This window comes from Muntiacus reevesi, chromosome 12 (genome assembly GCF_963930625.1).
Source record: "Muntiacus reevesi chromosome 12, mMunRee1.1, whole genome shotgun sequence".
NCBI classification, from domain to species: domain Eukaryota; kingdom Metazoa; phylum Chordata; class Mammalia; order Artiodactyla; family Cervidae; genus Muntiacus; species Muntiacus reevesi.
In genome coordinates, this window is record NC_089260.1 from 28,679,522 (window position 1) to 28,699,144 (window position 19,623).

At 29.7% G+C, this 19,623-nt stretch overlaps 1 protein-coding gene across 3 annotated transcripts in view; it reads right to left on the reverse strand.

The window, feature by feature from the left end:
- Positions 1–19,623, reverse strand: part of CSMD3 (CUB and Sushi multiple domains 3) — a 1,308,014-nt gene that overhangs the window by 743,679 nt on the left and 544,712 nt on the right. For 2 of the 3 annotated variants that reach the window (XM_065902670.1, XM_065902669.1), the window contains 2 exons: positions 8,578–8,655; positions 952–1,039 (listed from right to left, as the gene is read on the reverse strand). In XM_065902670.1, the coding sequence (XP_065758742.1) occupies positions 952–1,039; positions 8,578–8,655 (166 nt within the window). The remainder of the gene's footprint in view (positions 1–951; positions 1,040–8,577; positions 8,656–19,623) is intronic. The other variant, XM_065902671.1, reaches the window with a different exon arrangement.

Below are 19,623 nucleotides of genomic sequence, written 5' to 3' on the forward strand. Positions count from 1 at the left end.
TGACTCTCTGCAACCCCATGAATTGTAGCCCACCAGTCTCTTCTGTTCATGGGATTCTCCAGGGAAGAATACTGGAGTGGGTTACTGTGCCCTCCTCCAGGAGATCTTTCCGAACCAGGGATGGAACACACGTCTTTATTTTTTCTGCATTGGCGGGCAGATTCTTTACCACCAGCATCACCTGGGAATCTTATGTCTTATGTCTTATGTCTTATGTAGTCTTATGTCTTCTATGCTGCAAGTAAACTTAATTTCAATTTTTAAAATAAATACTAAATTTAAGATGGAGATAAAACTTATTCAAGTTAAATTTTCTTCTAAATAAAATGTTTATAGAGCATTTGCAGGAAGGTTTCACACGCAGGATCTCATTTGAAACAGCATTCTATGTGATACATTTGATTTACATGTTACAGAAGAGGAAACTCTGGCAGACGGGATTGAAAAACTTACCCAAGATCAGACAATTAATAAACATTAGAATATGAATTCCAACTCATGTATTTCAAATTGACTCTCATGATTTTTCACTTACGGTGCTGGGCTGTGCTTCTCTTCGTTGCTCAGTCATGTCTAACTGCTTAAGACCCCATGGACTGCAGCCCGCCAGGCTCCTCTGTCCATGATGACTCTCCAGGCAAGAATACTGGAGTGGGTTGCCATGCCCTCCTCCAGGGAATCCTCACAACCCAGGGATCCAACCCAGTTCTCCCATATAGCACATGACAATAAATTAATGATTTAAACTCCAAAAAGTTCCCTAGTAAATTTGATGTTATTTAATTAGTCATTTTAAAATAATAAAATATCATTAATCACAACACATCAGTGAAATCTAGCTGCCACACTTTTAAGTCACCATGTCTTCATCTTCATATTATTATATTTGAAATTTAAGTGAAAATAAGCTTCAACAAAGTTAATAATGAAATAGACATTTTAAAATCGTACCTAAAATCTGATCCAACTCTCTTCCCATTTTCTGGTTCTCCTGGATCTGGGCATAAGTTGGAAGCTGTCTTAATACCTCCCTCATTTACTGAAACAATAGGAAAATAAGAAAAAAAAAGAAGCAAAATATGTATGATTAGAAAATCAAGAGTGATATTCATTTCAAATTGTACATAAAATATGTTCTTGTATTTTATTATTCTAATCACTATAATTTATACATAGAAAGTTAAATATGACTTTATAAAGCAATAATGAGAGCAAAAACACTTTTTAATTTCTGAATATATAAAACATAACTTTCATGTTTCTATTCATTCACATACTACTTTGAATATTAACACATTAATTGCTAACACTTTATTTTTAATGACTTTCAAATTGTGAAATCTACGGTAATGCACTCCCTAGGTATCATTGCCAGATTTTCCATTAATTATTGGCAGCACAGAAGTCACTACCAGTTACAGCAGTGTCATCAGATACTTGTTATTTTTAAAGTTGCAACAAAAAATAAGATTTTATGGAAAAAGTTTAAGGATTATGGCACTTTTTAACTGGTATATAACAAGGAATTTATTCTACCAATGTGAAAATAAAATTGTGGTGCAAATTATCAAGCATGTCATTGAATTATGCTATAATGCTGAAAATCAAATTAAGGGCTTTACCCTTTAACAAGTCCCATGGCTATGTTTTAGTTAGTCATTGTACACTTTCAGCAGTTTCTTCAGAACATCCTATTGATAAATTATGTATTCATGTTTTCAGTGAATGTGATGACAGTAAATAAATAATTACCTAGGCAATATTTTTTTATGGAAAGATTATTAAACCAGATGAAGACTGAAATATCTGAGTGACACTGTTTCACGAATTCAATCTTAAAACAAATTGGAGAATAACTATTCTGCTCTTCATCAACTTTTCTGTTTTTTAAAGAAAAGAAAGGACCTGAGTAGAGACTCTGGAGACGAAAAAAATCTAAACTTTGCCATAGTTCTTGTCCTACACTGTGAATTGAATCACCTATAGATTTTTTTTTTTTTCTTTTTGCAAAGGACAGATGCTTACTTTTCTGTCTAGATATTCTAATGCAATTACTCTGGGTAGATACTGTGAACCAGTTTGTTTTGTTGTTGTTTTCTTGCTTGTTTTTTAAATAATCTTCCAGGGGATCTAATGAAGAGTCAATGCTTAAAAACACTGGATCCCTGCATCATTTAGCTTGGATTGTCAACTTATTCAAATTGATTTATCAGATAGCAAGATAAATATCAGATGATGGACCAACAGTCATAACTCTGATAAAGCTGTCATATTCTCAACTAGATATGAAATTTTGTGTTTGCACTTTTATTCTACAAAAATCACTTTCTCAAATACCCTCAAATATATTCTTATTGCTCCCAAATTAATTATAAATTCACCAATTCATACAATACATGTGATTTTTTTTTTCCTTCCTTTTCTGGGTCTGCTGACTTGCTAATTTATTTTTACCTCTCTGGTTTTTGCTATTATGTTTTCTTTGGCCACTCTCTTACTTTAGCTTATATCATATACAGAGGGCAAATTTAAAGGCACTGATCCATGATTCTCAATATGCTGAATTTTCTTCATGACTTGAAAAATTCTCTTTGCTAAGGACTTTAGCCTAAGGTTGTATTATATATTTTTTTTTCCCCAAGCTCCTTCCTGATCCTTCAATGACCTATTAGGTCCCTACTCCTAATCATTTAATGTGCATGCTCAAATCTAATGTAATCCTCGATTTTTTTTCTATTATCATTCTCTTCCAATTCATCTTGAGTACTAGAAGAGAATTAAACTTTCTCAAACACAGCTTTCATTACTGTCCAAATATCCTACGAATCTAGATTTCTAAGCATATGTATTATATTTCCCACTAGCCACCAAGATACATCCATAACCCAAGTCCAACAGATTCTTCATTCTTCTGAAATTAAGATACATCCATAACCCAAGACCAATAAATTCATTCTTCTGCAATTTTAATGGTTAGTCATGCTCCTTTGCGTTGTGCCTTCTCCAAGTCTTCATGCTTTCCTTATTTTCCTCTTTAGCTATCAAACTTCTATGTATAATGTTCAGGACTCAGCTCAAGTCCCACCTTTTGCAAAATACAATCTCTCATTTCTTTCCAGACTTTCTAATCCATCCTTTTTATGTAACATGAACAATTCTATATTTAATTTTTAAGTTATCTTATCATGCTCTTTAATAGTTTCATATTCTTTTGTTTTATTTACAAATATACACTTGATAAAGAAAAAGCTATAATTACTTTAATAATCCTACAGTACCCAGATGGGGGTTCATGATTTCTCTGTGAATATTTCCTAGTAGTTTAATTAAAAACAATGTGTTATACACTGTTTACAATGAGTAGAATATTTTTTCTATGGAAAGTACTGTCTTTCCTATCTCTGACTTTTGAAAATATCATAGTATATGTTATTAAAATGTGACTTTTTAACATGTAATAGAGATAAGAAAAAGCAGTGGCATGATATAGGCTTCTTATATTAGTATATTAAATTTATAACAAAAATTATATGTAAATATAGAAATGATCTATGAATATATTTGAAAATAAAAAAGAAATGTCTTATTTTCCATTTTATCATCATTATTGCCTAGTTTAATATAAATTTTAACAGCAGCTAACACTTACATAGTACTTACTATATGTCAGTAACTAATCTACACCTTTTACATGTATCAACTCATTTAATGTTTGCAAGAATCTGAAGGTTAGCTACTATTATTATACATTTCCTACAGGTGAGGAAACTGAGACATAGAGAGGTTAAAACATATTTCTAAAGTACTATTTCTACTTTCTGCCATGGTCTAGGTTTCAACCTTGGCAGACTGATTCAAGAAGTTCTACTCTTAACTCTTGAGTACTCCATCCTATACAGAAAGTTCAGAAGGGCAAAATGGCATCAATAAATAAAATTCAAAACACTTTTCCAAATATTTTATTTTTCTTCCATAGTGGCTCAGATAGTGAAGAATGCAAAGCATATCTATAATTTTCACAATGTTCACTTAATTAATCCCAGTTCTTAAGATTTAATTGTCAAATTACTTTTGTCTATTTGAAAAGTATCTTTCAAACTACTGTTTCTGGATATCTACAATAGGTGAAAAAGTTTCCTTTTTTCACATTTAAAATGTGAAGAAAATAGGAGAGCTTCTGCATGATATATGTATTTAAGGTTTTTTTAGTTAAAGTATTTAAAGACAAAAAAAACCAAAAAAGTATATCATCTATTTCTTCTTATATTTGCGTGCATGCTAAGTCGCTTCCCGCCAGGCTCCCCTGTCCATGGGATTCTACAGAAAAGAATACTGAAGTGGGTTGCCTGCCCTACTCCAGGGGATCTCCTGACCCAGGGATGGAACCCACGTCTCTTATGTCTCATGCCTTGACAGGTGGATCCTTTACACTAGCACTACCTGGGAAATCCCTTTTAATAATCAAGTAGCATAAAAATGCTGGTTTATTTCTTATACCATATTTCTTATATTACCTCTCTCTTATACTACCTCTCTCTTTATTACCTCTCTTGCATTAGCAGGCGAGTTCTTTACCACTAGCACCACCTGAGAAGCCGTTCTGATATTTAGATACTAGATAATTTTCTGTAGCTAGTGAGGCCAAAACATTCAAATGAAGTTAGTATCCATTCAACACCTGTTTTCATTACATAATGCCACTCAAACAACTGGACAAATATGTATCACTTTTACTTCTATCACTTTGAATAATAACTTGTAAAAAGAACATCCATGCTCTTTAAAAATTAACTACATGGACAGGGCCTTGTCTCTTGAAAAGAGCGTGACTATGGGAATATTCCTTTTGCTCTGATCTTAATGATAATAATACTGTTATTATTATCATTACTACTGCTACTACTAATACAATACGAATCCCTTTCCCCACATATAAGCGGGAAAAAAACAGAGAGAAGAGCAGAATCTACAGAATTTAAAAAATTGGATGAATTGTCATTTCATGTAACATCGAAGTATGTTTATTATATATGTATTTATAAAATACACTATAGGAATCTTTATGCACTATATTATAGTATGTTTTAACTTGAAAACATTATAAAATTAGTCAATATCAGAATAAAATACTATTATTACAAGCAAGTTTTCTGAACCTTCTAATTTTATATAGTATATAACCTAAAGTAAAAAATAAGTAGATTCTGAAAGTCATCTGACTAAAAGTCATATCTACATTACTTCATTCAGCTGGTGGCATCATACAGATTTTTATATTAGATTTAAATTTTTTTATTCTACCTTATAAAATAGAATGAATCTTTTTCTTAATTCCAACATTATGGATGTTGTCAGAATGTCATTTAATAATAACTTTATATTCTGCAAAGAGTTACCTCTTATTTAACGTCCCAAGAAAATGTTGGGTTCTTGCCAACTGAAACTGTTCTTTTGTTCACTCTTTTATGTTCTTAGTCTAGCATGGTGCTGCCATTGGGAAGTAGTTCAAACAGAATTGTGAAAGGAAGGTATAAAAAGAATGCATGAAAAATATGGACTTGTAGAATATAACGTAGTTAAAAAAATTCATTCTGGAAAGCTCATGGTGTCTTTATAATTTCACCTCTTAAAAAGGTACAACACTCTAGAAGAAAAGTTGGCTAGACTAAGTTCAATCAATTCAACATATTAAAATATAAAAAATATTTTATTTTATAAACTAAAAATATTTTCCTTTATTTGCAAATCTATTATATTTGATAAATGATAAGATATAGACTATATAGACTTCAGGTACCAAAGTTGGAAAAATAATTTGAATTAGCCATTTAACAATGAAATGCTTCCCATGAACATCGCTGCAGTTTCCTGAATCTCTTATTAATTTATTTCTTAGTTAAAATTTAAACGTGCTGTTGTGGGAAGACACACTTTGAAAATGTGTGTAGTTCATGTCCTCTATAATTATGCTCACTTGGGGAAATTCTTATGATAGAATTGTTTTTTCAAACAATATAAGTTTTATTGCTTTTCTTTTTTCATGTGAACGTTTAATGTCAGATAAAAGTTGTCTTCCTTGAAAATTTGGCCCTGTTTTAAATAAATGATTCAAAGAGATGAAGACCCAAATGCTTACTTGATAACAAGGATATAATAATGATAAAAGTTAAAGCATTATAAACTTCTCTGTGATTAATCATAGATAATATATACCTTAAACTTTTAATAGTTACTAAAAATTTGAGGAAAAATTTGTAGAAAAATAAAATTTAAAATGATATTGGTTTATTACTTTGTGATTATCAAAGAATTGACATAAATAATTTTGTCCTGTTGAAAATGGGATTATTTATATTCAAAAAGAGAAATAAGAAAACTCAAGACTATATTTTACCTCCTACATAAGCTGTAATGGATGGATGCAAAATTTATTTTAAAATTATGAAGCAAATAATATTTTTTGCTTTATGAGCAATTTTCTTATTTTTGTCTCAATAATTGTACTCCTAACAATTTAAAAGTAATTTTTTTTAGTTAAAAAAGAAAAAATTTATATTTATTTAATTATGGTTTGTTTGTTTCCCTAGACACACTCATGTCTTAATCCCCTTTCTTATTCACTCTCATAACCACTGTACAAGACAATGAAAATAATATGAATGTCCACTAAGGCAATGTACCAAGTATAAAGAGCTACATGTATCTTTTTTTTTTTTTTTTACTAAATAAATTTGACATGTAACATCATTTAATGTTAAGGTATACAGCATGTTATTATGATATATTTACATATACTGTAATGTAATTGCTGGTGATGTAGAGCTACATACATCTTAAGTCCTTGATGAATCTTAGATGCTCCAGTAATAACCTGATTTCCCCAGGACATTGAAAATTTTGAAGTATGAAGCATATAAAATAACATTTGTCTAGCCAAAATGAGGAAAAGGGAAAAAGCAATAGCTTATAATTCTCCTTAGTTTCCAAAATAAATACATTAGCCACACAAAATATTAGGGGAAAAGTAGTAAACAGAATTATTTAAGTTTGCAAACATTTATTTCATGTTGACATGATAAAACTTGATATGTCAGAATAATTTCATCTAACAAAATTTTTCTGTTCATATTTTCTACTATAAGAAAGATTTCTTTCTCTCTGAAATGAAACAATTATAGTGAATATATTATAGATTATTTATTGTTCTTAAAAACTAATATAACTGTATTGAAAATATCCTTTAAACCTAAAAATATAACAGCATAATTATAACAGATTTTTGCTGTTGTATGGCAGAAACCAACACAAAATTGTAAATACTTTAAGGCAATTTTCCTCCAATTAACTAACTAAATAAACAAAATAAAATAAACAATAAACCATTATTATGTGACTAAATACTTTGAAATGAACTGTCTAATGCTTTCCAAACAGATAACACAATTTGAAGATTTCCTACTTATATCTCCTATGTTTGGTTTCATATATGCAAATCTAACAAAATGTGAAAATCATATTTTAAAATTAGAACACTTTAAAATATTTGATACCAACAAGTTCCAAGTTTGCTTTTGATAATTGCTGTGATTGCTCAATTGTGTCATTTACTGTTTCAAATAAAACTCAAATATGGGGTAGAACCTTTTTCTGATATAGTGATTGTTTTAAAGAAATAGTTTCAAACTCATTTTATCACATCATTTGGAATTGAATAAAAATAAATAATGCTAAAATACATATATTCACTAAAAAATAAAATGTATTTATAAGAATTAATCTTATTTATTATCAATAAGGCATCAGATATGGTGTCATAAATGACTTCTTTCAAAATTTATAATATGTATCTATAAACTGCTATTGATTAATAATGAAAAATCCACAGCTCTCTTAAATGTTTTATTGTATGTTCATTTATATTCATATAACAATGAATATTTTAGTTCAGTGATTCTTAATCTGAGGGTCATGGATGAACTTCAGATGATCTATAAATCCCTGAATAGCAAGCAAAACTGTGTATTGGGGCACACACATAAATATATGTAATTCAGTTCATTTCATGAGATTTTTCTTAAAAAAAATCAATTAGTTAATTCATTTACAAAGTCCTTGACTTAAAGGATTTTTATAAATTAACTCAAACTAAAATATATTTTTCCCTTAAATGAAAAACTGCTATTAAAAAATTTCCCTTGCAAAAATAATTATGTTGAAATGTAGATATGTTCAAACAAAAATCCCTACAAGAAATCATCAATTTAATGTTTTTTACTCATTTTTTAATCTCACATACTAGAATTAGAAAACTAGAATGTAATCAACATGCTAGATCAAAAGAGTTTTTGTTTTTTACATTTTGAAACAATCTGAGCTCCAAAGTTTACCACATTAACCTAAAACTCAATATGCATTTAAGTATAAGAAAATATTGTATAGTAACCATGCATGTTATATAGATATTAATGCAGTTAATTTGGTAAATACACAAATGTTTCTATAAAACACACAAACAACACAGACAACCACAAACTTCACTCTTGCACTAGAGAAAGAAACAAAAAGGAGTACACTCACAGATAGAAAACTTGTTGCTGTTGTCTTTCCCTGGAAACAATTTAAATCCTCTAGATTTAAAATCTATGGCCTTTTTCACTAGTTAAGAAAACAAACAAAAACATGTATCAGGATACACAATTTCAAAATGAAATTCAAGTTAACAAATTTTGTTAGCATGGTATTATGCATGTTAAAGAAACTGCTTTCTTAAGCCTGATATAGGGTACCCGGAAGAAAATAAAGAAAAAAAATAGCAATTTGATTACTAAGTATGGAAAATACCAAGCAGTATAAAAATGTTAAAGGTTCTATAGGGAGAATCCTGCATACATATACAGGTACTTTTAAACACTATGGAACTTTTATAGCAGAGCAAAAAAAAAAAAAAAATTATCATAAATCATTTGAATTCATCTAACTTTATGGAAAAATTAAACTAGAAAAATAAAAATAGTGATATAAAAGTGGGAAGAATTTAATGAATCTTTTTTTGTATATAAACTAATGTATTTTTAAGGCAATTTAGCTTAATTTAAATATTAGGACACATTTAAGAAAATGACATCATTGAAAAAACTTAAAATGTATTTTATTATTTCTTCCAATAACCATTTCCATATTTCATAACTCTGCTTTTGAACAATGATCGATGTTCAGACTATATTGTATGAAATTTATGAAAGTGAATCACAACTTTTTGGATTTCATCTAAAATATGTTGCTACTATTTTTGATATTATGATATTAAATCAACATCATAAGAGGCTAGCATATTTCATTGTTACTAAAGCAGATATGACTGGATTTGCCTAGAGAAACACATAAACTCAATGAAGGTACTTGCAACATTTTTAAAAGATTTTTTCAAGTATTTTAGATGAAAATATTATTTTTTAAGTGTAAATTATTTTGTTATCTACAGCTCTTATAAAAGTTATAAACTAGTTCAGAAGACTACTTTCTACTTTATTTAAGTTTTAATGACACCAAGCGAAATAAAGTCAAAGAAAATTTTAATTAAAATCCCATTAATTAAAAAAGCATTATGTAAATTGATCAAATGATGCATTTAAATAACAATTACTTTATTAAAAAAACTCAGGATTTACATGTGTTCCCCATCCCAATTCCCCTCAATTAGCCTCCAACTAATAAAAATTAAAAAAATTTTTTTTTAAATTAAAAAAATAAAAAACACAGGAACAAGAATGCAAGGGATATATTTAGCTTCCTCAATTATAATTTGAAATGCTTTACATGTTGCTTTTCATGGGGATTACAGATAGAAATGATAGTCTGAAACATTTTGGCAATTAGGCTTTGTTCGTTCCATGAATTTGAAAACAGTAAAACTGATTGCTGTTAGAAGGTTTAAAGTGATTATTACACTAATTCTTACTTGCCATTTAACCCAGTTAGTTCAAATGAAGGGTATTTTATTGATTTTGAAGATTTTGTAGTGATTTTTTTTTTCTGGTCACTAACTTTTAAAGTACAAAGGTAGAGACAGAGTCCGATGGCATACTGAAATATAGTTATGAACTTCCAAAACATAATATATATAAAAAAAAAGATGAAAACGATCCTTGAAGTAGGATATAAGAGATCTGATTCTTAACACTTAGCTGTTGATTTTGGAAAAGCATCTGCCTTTTTATCTCAGTCTATTCTCTTAAAATAAGTAGTTAGGACTAGATGACTAGATGACTGCTTTACAATTTTGAGATTCTCTGTCTAAGGCCCTTTATTTACAGTAAAAGAATGGCTCTTTCTTTCTCAGGTTATGTTTTTTGTTGTAATCCTCTTACACATCCCAACCCTCTAGGGTAAGCCGAAGTTTAGTCCTACTGTTGTATTTGGCTGGTTGTTTTAAATTTAGTTCTGCTACTTGTAAATTTTCCTGCTGTCTGAAAATTATTTTTAACAAAATTTGCAATTTGTATTTTGAGGCATAATTCTAGATTCTCCTGATCTAAACATGAATTATAAGTAGAAATTCTACGTCTACTTTTCTGTACATTATGAAATTAATATTACAGAGGGGTTGCAAAATTTCACAGTATTTTTAACACATATCTGAAATTCTTAAGGAATAAAGAAAACATGAAAAGATTATAAATTCAAATAAGAAAGTTGAAAAACAAAAGTCCAGAGGCTCAAAGAACTCAGTTACTAGAAATAGTGAATTATGAAAACTACTCTGTGTGAATGTATATGTGTGTATATGTGTGTAGAAACGAGGTTTATGTAATGTTCTTATATTTAAACTTGATTATTTGGCAGTCAGGGACAATATCTAGCTAAGAAAATGCCATCTCAAATCAAGAAGTTTTAAATAGCTTCCTGGTTTTGAAGGGACTTGGCCTCATTACTTTTTTTTTTTTTTTGCCTTATTTTTTAAAAGCATCTATTTGTCAATTTTTATTGAAGAAAAGTAAAAAGTAAAAAATAGTTGTAAAACAGATGCAGAAGGTGGAATGCCAGAATACCCATTTTAGGAAGTAAAAAGGAGTGAATAGAAAAATAACATAAAATTTAAATTAACCAAAAATTTAAAATATTTTAAACAGTAAGCCCATAATTTAGATAATTTTCTAATTTCAATAGAAAGAACATATCACATATCTTTCCTTGAATATTAATAAACTGAAAGGAAAAATACTGCAAGTACCAATTGTAAGATACGCTCTAAATCATAAATCAGTGAGACGTTGATTCTCAAATATATGCCATAAAAGATATATTTATTACATTTCACAAGGTATATGTATTAAATACTGCCATGATATCAAGAATAAGTGCTGTTAATCATCACATTTATCTAATAAAATTAATCTAGCTTTTTCTACAGGTGTATTTCAGCTATAAGCATGTCAAATTTATTTTATCATAGAGATATTAAAATATGTGTATATCATTTTTAAAATCATAAAAGACAATGTGTTGTTTGTGTTGATCCCTTCCACTGTACTGTGAGTTTCTCAAAAGAAGCAACATTATTGTACTTGAGGTTTTTGTTGCACAAGTATATGATTGAATGTATATATGCAATATTGTAAATTCTACTTAATTGAAGGCATTTTGTTCAGATAGTTTCTTTGATTAGTCATGAATTAGGAAGGAAAGAAATGAATGTTCAAGATGAAATATTTTTATGTGAAAAGCTTTTTAAATACAAAAACTATGCATGTTCTGATAAATTTTTAATATATTTCATTAAATGCAAGACATGTAGACATATATGCAGAAATCCATCCCCTTCATTTTCTTCTGCTTTTCACTTTTCACATGCTAAACAATTTTGTTTATTTTCACTTATTACTTTTTTGGTTTGATCATGCCATATTTAACATAATGAAGTATTTTTTCATAAAAATTAATTTATAAAATTTTATAAATTTATATATTTCATAACTTTTCATATTATTTCATAATATTTTATAATATGGAAAATGTCAAAAAGGAATATATTAGGATCATAATCAAATTCATCTTTTTAGTTGTAAACCTAAGACACTAAAAAAAAGTTTTGTTCTTATAATCCTCATTTATGCAGTTTTAAACCACTGTAGAGAATTATCATTGCCGTATTTTCCAGATCAGTTATTTTTCTGTTATTTTCACAATGAATTTTAATTATAAAATGGATTTTAAAAACTTACCAAAATACTGATATTGGTTGGTGTTACACAAACCTCATCTAACTTCCATGTTAATCACCTAGAGCCATTTATTTAAAATTATTAAAGCTACAATGTCTTATTATAAAAATAATCATATATGTCCACATATGGATAATGCACTAGATTTTGTTTCAAATATCAACACCTTCTTTTGTGTGTGTGAAGCAGATGGCATATGAGCTTATTTTTATGTTAGAGAATCTTCATTTGTAAAAACAAAGTGCCGGTGCCACTTTTAACCATTAGGAAACTAACCACATTACACAAATGTACTAAAAGAAATTCAACCATCAATTGGAGGTTTAGAAAAGATGATCCTCAAGTGTTCCTTCTATCACTGAGCTTCTAAAACTTAGTCATAAAACATTTCATGGCTTCAATTTTCTTATTTTAAAATTGATACACTCTTAACTATATAACCTCAAAGTCACACACCAATATTTTTTATTCTATTTCACTGCTATGTATATACAGTGAAAATTTGTAATTTTTGTGAACATTTATCTTTGAAAAAGAAGAAACAGACATGTTTAGTTTTAGTGAGCAGAACATTTTTTCATTGGAAAATAATGTTTTAGATTTGTATGGAATTCCTACAGAGAAACATTGGCCACTATTTAGTAAATGTTATCTGAACATCTAAAAATCCTTTCATTTTCTACTTAAATTATATTTAAATACAACAATAAAAATAAAACAAATGCAAAATTGTGTTTATCTTAATCTTCCAAATTTGAAGTAGGCATCTTGACTATAATTTATCTTGCAAGCGGCAGTAGGTTCATTGTAAATCTGTGACTAAATGAGAGTATGACAGTCCTTCTAAAAAGGAAAATAACTTTTTTTGAGAGAGTTTGAATCCTATTGATTGGGGGGTTATTTTTGATTCAACTTCTCAAATAGACAATGACTTTCTCTCCTTTTAAAATTAGATATATAATTCCTACTTTTTATTTTGAATTAAGTATCATTATGCCTTTATCTTTATGTTCAATAAGTAAAATACACTAATAAAATTTTTCCAGTTTTTGTTTTGGTTATCAAAATTAACTAATGTGTGTTCATGTGTGTGTGTACGTGCATATGTATTCCATTTTGAGAATATGGCTCATCTCAACACTGACAGTAGATCCATTTACATGTGCAATGAGGAAACTCAATCACTTGGTAGGGATTTTATTACAGATCTAAGTCATGTTAAAACACAGCCTGTTATTTGTAGTATTTCTCTCACTGGACCAGAAGTTGGGACACTTGTGTTCTAGTCCCATAAGATATGGAACAAGTTGTTTAACTTCTCTATATATTCCTAAGAAATTCATTAATTTACCCATCAGTATTTAGGTATAGAATTTAGAAGTAGGAAAGACTAATCAGAAATATCAATTCTATCTCAAACATTAAAATGCATTTAGAGACTATAGAAGCAGTTCACTATGTTCAGAAAGTTAAGTTTCATTGGTTTGAAAGTTAAATGGTGGCTCCATGTTACAGGCCTAAAAAATTTTAGCACTGTTTTGTTTTGTTTTTTTTTTCTTTCCTACATCCTACACTGGTAGAACACTTCTTCATAATATGTGTAACGTGAAGGCTGATAATTGATCATTCCATCCCATATTATCGTTAGAAGAACAAAGATCAAGAAACTACACTGATGCCAGTAAAAATTAGGTAGTACTACTCTGATACTCTTTACTATCTTTCGTGCACAATTTACCACTGGATATGAATTTCTTAGAAAAAGAATATTAGCTTTATAAATATTTCTGTAGTGTAATTTTAGAAAGTGACTAAAGGTATGTTGCAAGTAAATCATGTTTCTGGCCCATATAGTAAAAAAAGTATCATAATAGAAAATTCAGCAGCATATTAGTAAATGGTTCATGAGTATTTCTGAAAAATATTTTATTTTAGAAAATGTTAGAAGAAAAGAAATAATACTGGCTTCCATTTGGTAAGAAAATTAGTGGTGCAATGAAACATGTTCAAAAACACTAAAAATTCATTTTTAAAGACTTGCATTTTAGGGATATGCAAGATCTAAATATTTTCAATTTAAAATGACAGAATTAGATCAATTAATTTTATAAGAAATGATATATATTAAAGTTTATATCCACTTAAATTTAATGCATTTTACCTTTTAAAAACCACTAGAGTTAAGGAATATAGTTTAGATACTTTAATATTTTTTAATTCCAAAATATTTATGCTACCCTGCTAGCATGTGACTAGCGTTTACGATCCCCTCTTTTTAGTTGAAAAAAATTTACAATCATATATTGTGTTATATACTTAAATTCTACAATAAACACCAAGAATCAGCACATGGAAAAGTTCAGTAAATGTTAGCTATTTAATTATTTATAATTTTAAGATATGGTCATTTTCAGAAGACATTTCAATTGGGGATGCACGATTATAAAATTTTTCAACTATTTTTGTGTTATGTCATTTTCACTGTTTAGGGATGTTATACAAATTCATAAATTTTCCCTGGATTTCCAAGTTAATTTTATTTTTTTATATCAAGTTATAAACCTCTCCAAATCCTTTGGCCAAACTAGTAAATTTGGTATAAATGTATAGAACCATTCTTAAATGTTAATATATAATCATAACAGTTCTTACAAACATATGTGTAGGTATTCAGCCTAATTTATGCCATTTTCATTTTTACAAAAGATTCTAAGGCTATAAGGTCTCAAAGTTGTAAAAAAAATCAGCTTAAACCATAAGTTTTTGAAATTTTATTTTTCAACCACTTCAGACTAAGAAATAAGTCTAAAATTTTTATTTAGAAAACTGAACCAAGTGTAAGTGTGAAAGAAGACATCATATTATATAAAATCAATTTGCTAATTCTCATAGGTCTTCCAGATTGAATTAATTTTGCTACTTTTATTTAAGAAATAGTGGATGCTAATTATTGGATAAAGATTCTAAAATTTGTATGTGGGCTTTCTTCTCTTCCAGAAATGGAACAACTTCAGAAATCCATTGCACTTATGTAGACACCAGCAGATGCACACACAATGCTTGGCGTAACAGGTCTTACAGTTATGGTGTGGAGTAAAATGTCAGGATTGTAAGAAAAATGTGGGATTTTTATATTCTCTTTAGGGATTCTTATAATTGGCATAATAAAAGTCACCATATGGAAAGAGTTACCACTGGTATGGTTCACAAATACTTTTAACACTTTTACAATTGTCTCAGCCCATTAAGTTTTAATCTTCATTCTCTAACAGCTTTAAGTGAATTTTTAAAAATTATCTTTAGTCCTACAGTTAAATATTAAGATCAACTCAATTCAATCATTTTCTTATGCTCTTTTTTGTTTTGATATCCCATGATTTTTGAATGGTAATTATTTTACATTTCTTTTATTTATAATTTTTTTCTTTTCACTAATTAATTTTACTAAAATATAATTTTATTATAAAGTGTAATATAAAGAATGATAAAATTCAAATTTTCTTTTTTTTTGGCTGCTTAGAATGCCTCTGGTTTTCACATGAAAGCCTTAGAAAATATGAAGATTAGGCAAAACTTCTCAAATGATCTCTAGAACAAAAATATACCTGTGAGTTTATAATGTTTTTTAATTTAAAATGAATGAGGTAATTTTATATCACATATCTGTTTTATACATAATGTCAGAGATCATTTATCTATAGTATAATGCCTTCTAATATGAGGCTAATTGAGAAAGAAGCCAACTGTTTGAATAAGAGTGACCACGTGTAATGCATATCATAAGCTTGATGGCAGTGGAATATATTCTTCCACTACAAATTTTTTAAGTACACTGAGTAATTTTAAATAAAATATCCACAAGATATTATTACTTTAATAAGCAACAATATTCCCTCTTCCTTCTGATATAAGATTATTATAGTCTATCTAAATTTCTTCACAGAGGCTTGGTATCTCCACCTATTGTTTTAAACAAGCACAGGTGGACCCTGACGGTGTATTTTACGCTGGGTTATGCTGCTATAATCATGGCTATTGAAGATGACAAAGCACTCTCATCATAAGTTATCTGCGTTCTCCTCACATCCATGCCTTCCCACATCTATTTTATGCCTTGCCACGTGCTTTTCCAGGTCTGTTCTCCTCATTCTTTACATAGGCTGACCTGAATAGGTTACATCCAGCTACACAAACTGTGGCATTACACTAGCAGCACCAACATCAACTAGGAACTTGTTAGAAAAACAGATGATCAAGCCCTCCTGACTTAATGAATTAAAATTGGCCTTTAACAAGACCACTATGTAATTCTTACGAACATTTAAATTTGAGATGCTCCAGGCTCTATCAACAGACTCCCTGATCCTCCAGAGAACAGCAGGAAGATGGAGGGAAGAAGGAAAGTAGAATCAGGATTGTTCTGAAAGGTCTCTCTGACTATGCTAACTGGAGATGGGCCCTTAACTGAAAGTTACTAGTCTTTGTTATGCCATACTGAGATAGATAGATAGATAGATAGATAGATAGATAGATAGATAGATAGATAGAGGATATCTGTCCAACATCTCTCCCTTCCTTCATCCCAATGAGTAGGGAATAGCGACAGTCTAGTTGCTACTACCTTAGCTGCATGATCCCTTGTGGTTCTTTACATATGTTTATTTACAAGTAATCCCTTTGTAAATAAACCTTCCTTGAACTAGCCCATATTCAATAGTCTCCCTACAGACTCTATAGATATGCCACTGACACAAGGAATCATTAGAGAATTGATTTTTTTTCAGATACTATATTAAACATCATCTCTCAATTTGTTTATAATGACTCTTAAACTTGATAATATCTAAGTAGAAATAGGAATGGTTATTGCTCATCATTCTACCACTGGTTGCTTACTTATTTCCTTACTTGTTTCGAAATTTAAAGCACACGTCTTATGCCATTTCTGGCAAGAAAAATAAATGTGAGACTAACAGAAACCTGAGGTGAACTGGATACTACACATTATTTTAGTAATAACTTATAATGAGATCCATATGAACAGAGCTAAATACAGCTATATATATATCAGCAGTTTCCATAATTATCTATCAACATTGCTCATGCTCACTCTGTTGCTTCAGTCATGTCCAACTCTGTGATCCCAAGGACTGTAGCCTGCCAGGCTTCTCTGTCCATGGAATTCTCCAAGCAAGAACACTGGACTGGGTTGCCATTTCCTTCCAAGGGATCTTCCTCACTCAGAGATCAAACCCGCATCTCCTACACTGCAGGTAGATTCTTTACCGCTGAGCCAGTAAGGAAGCCAATTAGACTACATATTTTATTTCTAAGGAAATCAGCTATGTAAGAAATGCAAAACTCTGTGCTAATTGTTTTCTTACTTTGTTCACATACCTTTATCTGATAAAACTTTTAATGTAACTAAAGTGTATTTTCTTCTTGTAAAGTCTCCAGAAGTGGGCAGTATCAGTCAATGGTTGTGTGTCTAAAGCATAGGTACTCAGTCCACTGTCTCATTTAAACCACAAAATAGCCATTCAAAATGAGATTATTTCCCTCCTTTCTAGATGTAAAAATGGAGAAAGGCTAAGTAGATTGCCCAATACATATACTAGTAGAATACATTCATTCATTTGACTTTAAAACTTCAGTCCTAGCATCAACACCACCACCTCACTATGAATAACAGCACTTCATATATCCAATCAGAAATAACAACTGAAATATATCCTGGTAAATCACAAATGGACTGGATTAGTATACTCTATCCACATTATTATTATTTTTTAATGCAAAGCTAATATTAGAAAAATTTAAGTAGTCAGCAATATCTGATTTTAAGGATGGTTTACTTTAGTATGGAGCAAAGCCAGTTTCATTAACTGAATTTAATACTGAATAATATTAACTATTAACTGATAGTGCCAAGCATAACCCCATGGTGTGAAGCCTCTCGATGTCTTATTTTAAAAGTATAATCAGATGAATAAAAAAGGTGTAGCAAAAGCCAACTGCTAGATGAAACTCAAATTACCATACAGTTTTGTTTTGTTCTGTTTTTTTAGTAAAATCAACTTTGGCTCATTCTTTTCAAATGGAAAAGTTCAGGAGAGTTGATGACTGCCACTGTTCACTGCTTTCTACCCTCCTCATTTCCTGAATGTAAGCCAACTAAATGAAAATTCTCTAATTTCTCCGGACAAAATCAATCTAGAAATCGCTCACACTTTAATCCCATTTGGTATTATGAAGAAATGTCATCTGAAGACAAAAAAAAAAAAGAAAAATCAAGCATCAACACTAAAAAGCAACAGTCCATGGTTTAGAATACAAATGATTAGATAGGAGGAAAAAAATATACTATGCAATGTGCCCCAAACCTAACACCATGCTGTTCTGCCATATATAAAGGTTCTTCTCTTCCTAAAATGTGAAGCTTAATTGTGTGATTTCACTCTGTGAACAGCAGGGTAGCCATATGCTGTAGAAAATTATATGGAGGGAAGCAGCCTGCTGCAAAAGTGGGTGAAAATGCCCCAAAATAACTCTGAACAAGATAAAAGTGTCTAACACAGGACCATACTTTCATACTCCAAAAGGCATAGTCCACTTTGGCACCAGCTTTGAGCACAAATAGAATGTCTATCCCCTTCAAAATACTTTAACAAGGAAAAAGATTTAAAAACCACAACCCCACACTCATTGTGACCATCTCATTCACAGGCAAAATAATTAGCTCTGATAACCATAACCATATCTGGTTCCCCAGAAGCCAGTTATACATAAAATCATTGCCATCTTTGTTCTTTAAAGTTAAGACTCTCTTTCTTTTATGCTCTACATATGAGTATTATTTCCCTTGTTTACTCATTCCATAAAAAAATGAGATAATATGTTAATATAAATAATAAGATATCAAAATCTCTGATTAATAATTACTGGTGAGCATACAAATGGAGTTGAAAATCTAAAAAAAAAAAAAAATACCACTTATGAAGCAAGATCCTTGTTACAAGATGACAGTTGCAGTTAATGTAAAATGACATATGCTTCCTAAGACTTACTTAAAAGTAAACATTGGGGTTATCAGAAGTACTTAAAGTCTCTGCATAGGAGTAACTCAAAAGCATGGTGTGAGGGGTAGCATTGAATAAAACTGTTAAAATGATTACTTGCAGATACTTCATGTGTGAAAAAAACAAATTTTCAGTGCTTAATATTGTCATAAAGGTCCTCAGTAATTTTGGAGTATTTCTGTCTAGTACCTTTTAAGAATGTAAAATCTGTTACTAAGCAATTTCTAACATTTTATTTTTTCTCTTCTTTCTCCCTAAAAACAACTTATTCAGCAAAATATAAAAATATATTTACTGTTACGAATGACAGTTTTCATAATTTC